The sequence below is a fragment of the Eptatretus burgeri genome, chromosome 14 (genome assembly GCF_056783735.1).
Source record: "Eptatretus burgeri isolate ZD-2024b chromosome 14, Ebu_testis_v1, whole genome shotgun sequence".
Lineage (NCBI taxonomy): Eukaryota > Metazoa > Chordata > Myxini > Myxiniformes > Myxinidae > Eptatretus > Eptatretus burgeri.
Genome location: NC_140974.1, coordinates 34729272 through 34742615, shown reverse-complemented (window position 1 = coordinate 34742615; position 13344 = coordinate 34729272). Strand labels below are relative to the sequence as shown.

The 13344-nt window shown below is 39.9% G+C and overlaps 1 protein-coding gene across 3 annotated transcripts in view; it reads right to left on the bottom strand.

The window, feature by feature from the left end:
- The window catches only part of LOC147012952 (uncharacterized), a 571074-nt gene that overhangs the window by 311678 nt on the left and 246052 nt on the right, over positions 1-13344 (bottom strand). For all 3 annotated transcript variants that reach the window (XM_085854308.1, XM_085854309.1, XM_085854310.1), the window contains one exon: positions 10151-10192. In XM_085854308.1, coding sequence (XP_085710434.1) covers positions 10151-10192 — 42 coding nt within the window. The remainder of the gene's footprint in view (positions 1-10150; positions 10193-13344) is intronic.

Genomic DNA, 13344 nt, shown 5'->3' with positions numbered 1-13344 from the left:
TCGAAAGCATCTTGTGCTGATCTTTCATTCAGTGACTCCAAGTTTATGTATTGTAGGTCGTCATTGTTACTATAAGATGGAATGGCATAGCAACCTGTGCTGTGAGTTTGCCTGTTTGTAGTTTATTTCATACCAGCGATAATTGTTTATGGATTGGGCCTGATCACACAGTGCCTCGATATGCAAAGTCAATCACTTCAATTGTGGTGTTTTGTGCAGGTTTTCTATGCACTATTGACTCTAAGTTATTACTTGTGCCACCGAAGGTAGATGGAGGTTATGTTTTCACCCCTGTTTGTCCGTCTGTCTGTGAGCATGATATAGCAAAAAGTTCTGGATAGGTACAGACAAAACTTGGTTGGGCATAGGACAAGGATGAACTGATTCGATTTTCGTGACGATACAGATACGATTTGAGAATTTTTTTTTTAATACCACAAGTGATTCTTTACCATTGAGAGATAGGACCAAAAGCGATATATAGCACGATGTCTCCAAAAGCTATGGATGGATTATAACAAAACTTGGTGGAAGCGTTGGATAGGTGACAAGAACAAGCCGATTAGATTTTGATTGAGGTCTGGATACCGATTTGGCCTATCAGTGGGATACAAAACTTGAACTGTTCAGCCTGGTGAAGGTATGCGCTCCACCTTCGGTGGTGGAGGTAATAACTTAATAGAGTCAATAATGTATCGAAAACCTGCACAAAACACCACAATTGAAGTTATTGACTTTGCATATCAAGTTACCATGTGATCAGGCCAAAGCCAAGAACAAGTATCGCTGGTATGACATAAACTACAAACAGGCAAATTTACAGAACAGGTTGCTATGCCATTCCATATTAAGAATAACGATGATAACCTATAATAAATGAATGTGGAGAATAACTTAATGAAAGAGAAGCACAAGTGCCATTCTCTCATTTGGTATGCTTTACCAAGCACAGAATATCAATTTAATATTTATTTTAAAATCCCAGTTAAAAACACAAATTTCAATAACAAGAGTTGTCCAAGGAACAAAATCATTTTGCGACGGCTCCATGATGATACAGATACGATTTGAGAATATTTTTTTTAATTTCTTAATTCATTGAGTCGTTTATATTCACATATAATGCATTCTACATGTCAAATGTATGTCCCACGTGGTCCAGATTAAATGAAACGCAAAAAGGTTTCAAAGAAGAATAGTGCGCTACCTTTACGATAGTTGAGCAAAAGCGGAATTTCTTCAGGAAGGACAAAGATGGTCAATGAAACAACTGCATGAAGTTGCTTAACAAGGAAAATATTCATATCCAAACTCCACTTTGACAGCAACTTTGAATTGAGGCCCGATGGTGTTGCTTACATGAGTGATCGCCAAAAATGATGGATCGAGAAGAGTCAGTAATTATATCGAGATGTACTTTTCAAGAAACTGTATTAACCAGGAAATGGTATATCTCAAAATGGAGACGTTGCTCTGGTCTGATTCTGGGAGATCTCATCTGTCGTCTACCTTTGGATCAAGTTTGAGTGGTGAAAATGCAGGCTACAAGAATCAGATATGATCACAGAAACTCATTGGTTCATGAATGGCAATTATATCAAAGATGTGTAAATGACAGATTTATATAATTAACGACTGAAAACCATGTCTTTCATGACTCAGATATTTTGTGCATATAGAAAGCTTATTAAGTAAGCTTCCAGATAGCCTGATCCATGCAATGAAAAATTCTTGAATAAAAATGACTAATCGCACCTTTATATCTAACAGTTAAACAAGAGCATGGCTTTCTTCCAAATCATGATAAGGTAAGGTATGAGACATGACACTCTTAACTTGATGTGTTTTCAATACGCTCAAAATCTGTGAAGCAACAATGGGCAGTAGCTCACGGATAAACTGCACAACAGCTACGCGCATATAACCCCATCAGTTCATGGTCTGACACATTTTGGACAACCGCAAGATAATCGAATTGCTGATTAAACCCACCATCTTCCCCACTGAATAGATTTCTAAACAATCCCACATGCCATGCTTCTTGCCTGCAAGGAAATCTAGCCGGAACGCCGATTCTCTAATCAGGCTGCCATTCAAATGTGACCGATACTCTGACATTTGACAGACATACAGGTGATCCGGCGCATTGGTATGCATATCTCGCATCAGTGATTGGTAAAAAGAATGACGAATCATGAATACTGAAACAAAGAGCAATACGGTTCGTGTTCATTGGGCGTCGACATTAGCATGCTTTGGCAATGTGCACGTACATGGGCATTGGCCAAGATGGGACATTGTAATATTTTTTTCAACAATCATTGCAATTGGAATAAATGTAAATGCATTTAACTAAAGTAGATAGGAACTTTTTTCAGTTTGATACGATTAAAATTTCCTCAAAATGCAGTGATTGATTGTTCATGAAAAATTGCAATGCACGCATTTTGAGTGACGTCCCATCTTGGGCATGTCCCGAACTGAGAATATGTTTGCCAAGCTCGATTTGACATCATTTTGATTATATGACAGTATCATTGTCGTGCCGTCTCAGTGTTGAAGTCTCGTTAAGTCTGGATTTTTCTTCTTGGTCATCGCATCTTTTTTTTTTATATGTATGGCCAAGACTCATGGAAGAGCGAGAGCAGAATGTCTGAACGTTGACAGTGGAATTGTTCTCTGAAAGTTGGACATTACATTTGAACCGACTACCAAATAATGTATTATTTCTTTAAATCCAGGATTTCAGTAGCTGTGGAAACAGAAAAGCACGATTAAACTTCCAATCACCAATTGGAGGAAAATTAGGGTGACCTTGCAGTGTGAATGAGGAAATTATCCTCAATACTGCGAATCGACCATTGAGCCGCAAAAGGACAGACCTGAGTGGAGGAGAAGAAGTAACCAAGCATGCTGGAAAATCAAAAGGTGTAGGAGCACATTGTGAAAAAGTGCTCAGATGGAAAGTTATGCTGCTTGTGGAGGAGGAAGTAATATTCATGGTAAGATATGTCACTCGTATGTAGAGCAATTCCTGATCCCACTCGGTCTGGGCCATATGCTGGCCTTGTGGCCCTGGAACTAGACAACTAGATCATCAGCTATGGAACTGCAAGTGTTTATTAATTTACTGCTTGCTCAACGAATGATTTGTTGTGCAAGTCAATTTGAATGCATAAATTAGCTTAATAAAAAAAAACAAATGTTTTTCCTTGGAACTGAAAGATGTTTCTTGCATTAATTTGTTAATCAAGATCAGGATTACGGTAGGCTGATTACCTTTGCCACCTAACATGGGCGGGGGTTATGTTTTCACCCCTGTTTGTCTGTGAGCAACATATCTCAAAATGTTATGGATGGATTCCGACAAAACTTGACAAGGACAAATTGATTTAATTTTGGAAAAGATCCGGATCCGATAAATTTTTTTTTTTTTAAGTAATTCTTCACCATTGAGGGATGGGGCCAAAACGATACAAGCGATGACATTTCAAAAAGTTGTGGACGAATGACAAAACTTGGTCGATGAGTTGGGTAGGTGATAAGAACAAGCCAATTTGATGTTGTTTAATGCATATCTGGCCGATCAGTGGGATACAAAACATAAACTGTTCAGCCTGGCGGAGGTAGGCGATCTACCAAGTACCATTCTAGCTATTAGCCCGTCCCATGTGCAGTGGGAAACAGGGGGTTTTCAATTGTGTGTGTGTGTGTGTGTGTGTGTGTCCGTGTGTGTGTCCGTGTGTGTGTCCGTGTGTGTGTCCGTGTGTGTGTCCGTGTGTGTGTCCGTGTGTGTGTCCGTGTGTGTGTCCGTGTGTGTGTCCGTGTGTGTGTCCGTGTGTGTGTCTGTCCCATATGTCTGTCCCATATGTCTGTCCATGCCATAACTTTTTTTTATCATTTCAGCTTCTGTCATGAAATTTTCAACAAAGCATTATTCTGAGAATATGGAGAAGACAAGTTAAGAATTTGGTCAAAAGGTCAAAGGTCAGCATGACATTAAATTGGCAATCAAAATGACCTGAAATATCAATTATCATTTGAGCTTTTGTAATCAAATTTTCAACAAAGCTTTACGATGAGAATGTGGGGAAGGCAAATTAATAATTTGGTCAAAAGTTCAAAGGGTACCATTTAGCATAATATGGAAGAAAAAGAAGTTCGAATACAAAGCGGATGCTTTCGAGTTAACCTCCGCCATCGAAGATCGGAGGTTACTGTTTTCACCCCTTTCTGTTTGTTATCTTGCCAAAACGAAGTTTTTGCAAGATATGTTAGTCAGCTTGTATGTTTTTTTGTTTGTTTTTTTTTTTTTTGTCTTTTTTTTTTGTTTGTCTGTAATCACGTATAAAAATTCTGCAGAGCACAGTTATCATTGGAAATTTTTGTAACTTTGCATATCAGAGGCCTATAGAGGTCCCTTTCAGCGCATAAAATTTTGAAGGTCAAGGTCAAAGGTCAAGGTCACTTTGTTGCAAATCAGGGGAGTCGACGAAACCCTTATTTTTTGAGTAATTTTGATCGGATTGTCTTCAAACTTCATGGGAATATAGTTCATGGTCTGGCGCTCAGCTGATTAATTTTTGGTGGCGATTGGCCTTGACCTTCATGGTTAGCACCTAAGGTCAAACATATTTGACCCCAAGGTCAAATTTTCAAGTTTTAAGAACCATATTGTGTAGTACCTCAAATTGAACACCTCGATGAGTGCTTTCTAGATATGTCAAGCTTGAGACATTATGACGTAATTTGGTGACGTTATGAGGCAAACGCATATTTTTCATGGTAACTCTGTAGAACAATTCTCATCGGAATCTCTCGTAGGCAGATATTCCTCAAGGAGTCGCTCCTTGTGGATAGCAGCTCTGTTCACCTCAGTGTGACCTTAAAGAAGTCACAAGTGGTCACCTTTTGGCAAGATACGGGTCACCCTGCGGGTGACATTGGTTAATTTGTTTGTTACTTACAAAATCTAAAGATTTCGTAAGTATATTGATGACTTCCTTTTCTGTTTGTTTGTTTGTTTGTTTATAGGCACGATAACTCGAGAACGGAAGAAGCTACCAATGTCAAATTACACCACGTGATTCAGGAGGGTGATGGCTCATGCTGGTTACATTTTGATCAAAATCGGTCAAAGGTCAAGGTCACAGTGAGGTCAAACATAATTCCGTAAATCAATGTGGAGAAATGGAGTATTTTTGCTTCGCTCGACGTTACGAGTTCGTTTTAACTTCGATTTTAATTTTGTCTTCGGTTTTTGCGATCGCTTTGGATGCTTCAAACTCGGTTGTCGAAATTCTGGTAAAAATCGGATGTTTTGGAGACGTTTTAAGATTGCATAAAAAAATTTCACTCGACGCATCACGGGTCGTCCCATGATGCAGTGCGCTCGAGCAGACGCGTCGTTGAGTTACTTAAGGTTTTGCGTGGAGAAATGGAGATTTTTTGCTTCGCTCGACGTTACGAGTTCGTTTTAACTTCGATTTTAATTTTGTCTTCGGTTTTGCGATTGCTTAGGATGCTTAAAACTCGGTTGTCGAAATTCTGGAACAGCGATGAATAACTGATATATATATATATATATATATATATATATATATATATATATATATATATATATAATAAATAATAAGTCTTTTATCAGATTCTTCTGAAAAGTAATACACCGATTATCTGGCATATCCTGCTGGTACTGAATCACTTTTTTAAAAATAAAAACAAAAAAACGGAATTTTTATAAGAAATCTAGTTTTTGTCTGGGACTCATTATCTGCAACCACAGTGTAAAATCGTAGACCACAATGAATTCAGAATTCAAGCTCCCCTTGGGCTTCTGACTGATTCATGTTTTTATTCGACAAGGTCAGAGGTCAAGTTGACGATTTGGTAAGTACCAGTCTATGACTGCATGTTTGTTTGTTTGTTTGTAAGCATGATAACTCGAGAACGGAAGAAGCTACTAATGTCAAATTACACCACGTGATTCAGGAGGGTGATGGCTAGTGCTGATTAGATTTTGGTCAAAAGCAGTCAAAGGTCAAGGTCACAGTGAGGTCAAATATTCGATTTTTGATGGTTTGGTACAGATAACTCGAGAACGGAAGAAGCTACCAATGTCAAATTACACCACATGATTCAGGAGGCTGATGGCTAGTGCTGATTAGATTTTGGTCAAAATCGGTCAAAGGTCAAGGTCACAGTGAGGTCAAACATCCAAAAAATGATAACTCAAGAACGGAAGAAGCTTCCAATGTCAAATTACACCACGTGATTCAGGAGGGTGGTGGCTAGTGCTGATTAGATTTTGGTCAAAATCTGTCAAAGGTCAAGGTCACACTGAGGTCAAACATCCAAAACATTCGATTTTTGATGGTTTGGTACAGAAAATCATCGTAGAAACTTCTGGTTTGTGTCGCTACCTTCTCAAGAGACAGCTTTTATTAGACAAGGTCAGAGGTCAAGTTGACGATTTCGTAAGTACCAGTCTATGACTGCTTGTTTGTTTGTTTGTTTGTGAACATGATTACGGAAAAACTCCTCGACGGATTTCGACGAAACTTGGTGGGGGGTTAGGTATGGTCCAAGGATCATGCCATTAGATTTTGGACTTGGTCCCCCCCCCCCAAAAACAAAAAAATTGTTAAAGAATTTTTTTTTTACATTTCTCCATGTTTTAAGTGATTTCCAACCCTCCCCCCCCCAAAAAAAAAATTTTAGAGAAATTTTTTTTTGCATTTCTGCATGTTTTAAGTGATTTCCACCCCCCCCAAAAAAAAATTGTTACCCCCCCAAAAAAAATTGTTAGACAAAAAAAAATTTGGAAACTTTTTTTCAACAAAATTTCGATTTCTTTTTTTTACATTTCTACACGTTTTAAGTGATTTCCAACCCCCGCCCCCCCCAAAAAAAATGTTGGAGAAAAGAACTATAACTGTCAGCACTGTTGACATCATATTTAATGAATAAGATATAAGGTTCACTTGAGTGACCCAGCAGTATTGGCGGAGGTTTTGCACTCTTCCGAGTGCTCCCCCTCTAGTTATTCATGTTTTTGTGCAATTGAAATTCGAATGCATCATCAACTGTTGAAAAAATTTGTACCAGCGAACCTGCAATGGCAACCATAATGTTTGTGATGTTCATTGCATGAGATTTCACACGTGTAATAGCATTTTGTGGAATAAGAAACTGGGACTTCTATATTTTTCCAACTGGCTTAATCCGTTCTTTTGATTCATGCTTGTCCCACAGAACACCTTGACTGTATTAAGGAACTACCAGCAAGGTTGGTCATCAAGTCTCGCAAAGGGTCCTTGGTATGCTGGAAATTAATGCGACTGGTGAGAACTACAACCAATTGTCAGTGACTCAATTCACTTTAGTTTCAGCAAGAAAAAGATTAGAGGCTTAGACTGGTCTTTTTCTTTCTCTTTTTTGAAAGATAACCCTCAAAACCAGACTCGAGAATGAGCAGATCAGTTAGCAATGTGAATCATAAACACATATTGCCAACTACGGAAAAGTTGGTCCGAGAAGCTGCTGAAGAATCAAATCGAGAGAATGAGCAACTTTCCCACACTCCGGCCTTCGCGGAGAACATCCTTGAGAGGAGTGAAAACAACCCTGATGTAATGAGATTATTAAAATCAGGAAATAAAATCTCCCGGCTCTGCTGAGAAATCAACATTGGAAATAAACCTAATCATTATGATGCCATTAAAAGCTAACTTTAATATTTTCATTGTTAAATGTTACATTTCAATGCAATCAAAACGTTTCTCTTGGCAAACGCCATGGGTCTGACGACTTTGTACATTGCCAGGATGAGTCACCACAGCTGGTAAGAATTATTCTCTTACAAAGGTATTGCTCAAGACCTCCACTGAAGAAAGAAGTCTCCAGACAGCATTACCATGAAACACCACCAAAAAATGGTCACATCGATTTTCCACAAGTTCACATTAACACCAGTTGGTGTTACAGACTTTGTGGCTTCATTAGCGTGACAAAATGGCTCCTGTGAAACTTGTGGAAAAATAACCCTGCCTTAAATCCAAAGTAAAGCATGAATCGGAGGGTGCTGAAAACTCGAATACCTTCACTTGGCAAATATAGAAATAAGCAAATGTAGAAAATAAAAGTAGAAACAGAAAAAAAAGAAGTTAGAAAATAGGTAAAGACAGAAAGATGAAGAAAAAGAAGAAAGGAAAGAAGGCCAGCAAAGATGCATGTGTTTAACGGCCCGGTCGGCAGAGAAGATAAATACTAGATTTAATCAATTAAAAAGTTGATGAGTGTGTTTTCCACCGTGGGAAAGGAGGTGTGACTGACATTTTGAGCATTATCCTTTCCTCAGAGCAAAAGAAGGAAGTTTGCATGGAGAGAGAATCATCAAGTAGGTGATTGGATCAATGATCAGGTGTCAGAATCAAAGGGACTGGATCAGAGATCAAAGCTCAAAGGTGAGTGGGGTGAGGGGAGGAGGGATTACATATGTAAACGAGAAGGGCACTCGGTGGAGTGCATCCCTCCACCATGTAATGCCTGAACTACGAGAACATATCAGGCCCAATACATTTTTGAAATATCATGCTATACAGTACTATATCGTTTTTGGCCCAATCTCTCAATGGTGAAGAATCACTTTAAAATTAAATAATTCTCGTTTCCAGATCTGGATTTGATCTTCAACAAAATCAACTTAATTCACCGTGGTGAAGCACCCAATCTTTCCACCAAGTTTCATCCGAATCCGTCCACAACTTTTTGAGATATCGTGCTATATATCGTTTTTGGCCCTCTCTCTCTCTCTCTCAATGGTGAAAAATCACTTTAAAATTCTAGTATCCAGATCCGGATCCGCAAATTCTAATCTTTTCGTCCTTGTCACACACCCAACCTGTCCACCAAATTTCATCCGAATATGTCAACAACTTTTTGAGATATCTTGCACACAAAGAGATAAACAGACAGAAATAGCCAAACAGACAGACAGGTGTGAAAACATAACCTCCATCCACCTTCGGTGGCAGAGGTAAAAAGAGGAGAGATGGCAGCAAGACAAAAAAATAATGAAGACGAAGAAGATGAATAAGAAATAGATGAGGGAGAAAAGGAGGGGATGAGGAGGAGGATGATGGGGGGTGGAGGAGGAGGAGGACAAGAGAAAGAGAGGAAAATAAAATAAATGAAAAAGGAAAAGAAAATGGGGAATTAAAAAATATATATATATATATATATATATATATATAAATTTTATTGCAATAACAGATTTAAATGAATGAAATGGTTTGTTAATCCAATTTGGTGCTAATGTACCATATTTGAAAATCAAACGTTGTTCTTTGCACCTTCAGGCGTCGGTAATACTGTGATTAGACATTCATATGTGGGGTGGAATGACAAAGAAAGATTGAAGTGTAGAGATATTCATGGCTTCATGACATCCGTGTTGTTCGTTCTTACATCCACTAAGTGTTCTCATTCAACAATCACCCAAGTCTTCACACTGTCTCCCCTATGTCGACATCATTACGGAGATGCAGGTGGCACAGGTACATCGCCCCGTGTTAACAGAAGTGCAATAAAGAAATCCGAAACTTTGAGGAAGGTTTTGAGTCCTGAAATTGAGGTGGACATTTTGATAAAAGCACAGGTGTTATTGCACTTTTGTGAACACTTAAACGTTCCTGGTTGAAGGTCAGATGGTAACCAAGGGTCTTTGAAGCGGGACATGTTCTGAATTGTTGCCACGTTTAAAAGAAATACGAGGCAAATGTTGAAAAACCGAGGGCAGTTTCAGGACCGTTTTGTCACAAGATTCTCTGAATGATGTTCTTGAGTAATAGGTTTCCAAAGCACGTATTAAAGTCAATATAAATTGAATTCCACCTTCGTGCTTTGGCTCGGAGGGTCGTAAAGACCTCTGCGCATCAATGATGTTGCCGCAGTTCAATGTTAGAAACGTCAGCCATGGCTCATTTCCCACGATGAAGGTAAACACACTCGTCAGGGTTTAGTTGATAATAAAAAAAGTGAAAGTGAAAGTGAAAACGCTGTGTACATACTGATTATGATGTCATTACTCAGAGTAATTCTAATGAATGTGAAATGACAATTGTGCAGCAAAATTGATCGTGCTGCTTACCGCGGGCCCTTCTGGACCGGGAGGGCCTTCAAACAGCATGCCCTGGAAAAAAAAGGAAAGGCAGCAATGTCATCCATCGTTTTTATTAAATGAAACAAGCACAGCATGAGAGAACAGTGTTCACATTTTCTATTGCTTTGCTGAGATCCAGCCATAACACTGCAACGGTAAATCATCAGGCTCTATTGGCATCATGCAATGCACCCGGGGAGGTGGAGGTGGGAGCATATCTGCTATGCTCAACCAGCTTCATATTCGACTTGAGAAAACCTACATTAACCACACATTCTCTCACACAGGCATCAACCAGACCCCGGGAGGTTACAACATGTGGTATGAGGAACACTTATGCCAGCTTCGAATGGTATGGTTTAACGTTTGGGCTGCAGGAAAGTGATTGTCTGTTTTCCACACCGATCCACGGTCATGACCGTAGAGAGAGGTACTTAGTGGAAGAAAGCAACACTTGCTATGGTTCATCGACACAATCTGCTGAAGTATGTAAATCATTTCCACCATCACAAGTCATCGTCTATCTCTCCCATTAAGTAAAGTTATTGCACACTTGTAATCAACCTGCAGTTACCGCATGGAATTAGTCATACTGCATCTTTATAACTCAACGCGCCTAAGTCACTGCTACGTGAGCCATGTCCGATGAAAGATGAAAAATGGTTTATTGCATAAGTTCTCATTTTGCAAACATTTCAGTGGATCAAATGAATGAAACCTTCCAGCGAAAGAGCTACACACAAACCCCCTTCCTTTACTGCAATCCAAATGGTCTTCAGTTCGTTCCAAGTCCCGTTATCCGTCTGGCTGTGAACACACTGAGATGTGTCCAAACCTGTGTCAAGCTCGTGAGGTCACTGGACTGGGATCCCAGAAGTGCTGGGTTCAAATCCAGCTGAAGACAGGAGTAGATTTGGATTCTAATCTTCAGGAAACCAATATTAGCTAATGCAAACTGGGATTCAATTCTGAATTCAGCCCTCTGGTTGCATTATAACTGAGGCAGGGCTGTGTGCCGATGATGCAGTGCCCCTGCAAATTTGAGCAGCAAATCCTAATTTGTACAGGGTGCCAGCAATAGCCAAAGGCACGGTAGGATATTTAACGTCCACCGAATAATGTGAGCAGGTTCCTTCATGTGCAGCATGTGACTGTGGGTTTGCATCATTTCTGGGAGAATGGTGATGTCACCGATGCGATGCCCCCCTGTAAGTTGGGGTGGAAATTTGGAATTTGACCAGTGTGCCAGTGATAGCTCACATATTCTTCATGAAGGACACCATGGGATTTTACATGTCCACCAACTAATGCTGGCAGATGGGACACCCAGTTTAATGTCCACCCGAGAGACGATGCATGCCTCACCCTCCACACGCAACAACAGGATGACAGGTTATAGCTGGAAGGAGATTCAAATCCAGGCTATGCAGCTCAAAGGAGTGTGTGCATACCTCAAGACAATTCTGCCAGCCATAAACCAGCGGATGAGACACCCATTATACGAGCAGCAAATTCAACATCCATTCATGGAACAGTGCCCACATAGCTGCTTGCCTGCGAAACACCAGGGTGACTGTTTATTGCTGTGCAAAGATTCAAACCAGGTTTGGACAACTCAGAGGTGAGTGTACATACCTCAAGACGATTCTGCCAGCCTCAGGAAGTTAAGCTAGTCTCACTAGAATTGCCACATCACCAATGGATTGACAGAGAAAACCTAAAAGGATCATGAATGACCTCCATGGTTGGGAATGTATCTGCCATACCTGGTCTTCTCTCCACGTCAATCCAAGTCTGCTCAATATGGTTGGCCCTTATTCCCTTCGATTGTTAAAGAAAATCATTCTGAATGGCTCCTACCCTTCTCCTGTTCTTTCCACTGAACAAAAGCAAATGTTCATGGAAGTTAACGTACAGTTTTAGTTTTTCCTTCGAGCCTTCGAGGCATCCAATAAAGACTTCGAATGGGGTCAGAAGCAAGCATATATTTTGGACCTTTGTGAATGCACAACGCCCTGTATGCACTTGTGAGACATTAAACAACCAACTGTTGGTGGAAAGTATCAAACCATCACTGTTACATTCATCAAAATCACCGTCATCACAATTAAAGTATCAATATCTCTCTCAACATCAGCTGAATTGAAAGGAGACGAAGTGCTGCTGAAGAACCTTTATGTTAAGGAATGTGCTGATTGGTTTGCCGTTGCCTTCCCAGCAGTATTCTGGGCAGAATTAGGGCAGAGTCCTGACACACAATGGTCTACCATTTTTGGAAGGCACTTTGGGATCTTAGTTATGTTCCAGAACTGACTGCGAGCCAATGGAACAGCCGGCTGAAAGTTTCATCCAAAAGACGAAGCGCTCTCGTGACCCATGGTCTTCTATGTGAAGTAATAATGGGAGCCTAAGTTGTGTGTGGAGTGAAACTCAGACAAATCTAATCAAAGTCGAGTATGTCTGAGCTCTTCTTTCAGTCCAACATCATTATTGCAATCATACATATCGCTCTCATCACTATCATAAACAGAAATATCAAAATTATATTGTGGACATGTCCGCAAGAGCAGAGTCAGGAATGTGGGGCACAAGCCATAAGTAAATGCATCAGAATTGCCTTCATCAGGGGCTGTCAGGTATGGGCTGTACCTTGAAGAGGAAAAGGTCAAATTCCACATTACAAGCAGTCACCATTTCAGTTCAACAAACCATAAGGTGCCATTTTGTAATTAACATTATTTCACTCTCTTGGATATAATTAACAAAATTCTATGACACCAACAAAAAGGAAAGTAAAGGTCACATGAGAATCACCAAACTCGATAGCTAGCCTTAAATCGGTGGGAAATGTAGTGTCACTTAATCTTATCTTGCATATGACAAACTGTAGCTCACATATCTAAGTCTAAGTTAGACAGCCAAGTCACAGCACGATCTGTTGTCATGTGGATTGCCCTAAATCCTTCATCAAATCTCCGCAGATGACACTCATTCACAATGTGATGAATAGTCTGATTTGGGTGACCACAGTCACATGATGGGCTGTCCTTCAAGGAGCAATGCTCCAAAAGCAATGAATGCAGTGAAAGATTGGTCAGCAACCATCTGTTGTGCATAGTTTTGCACATCGTGCCTTCAATTATTTGATTATAATTTGATAAAACAGTGGGGAACAGAGACAT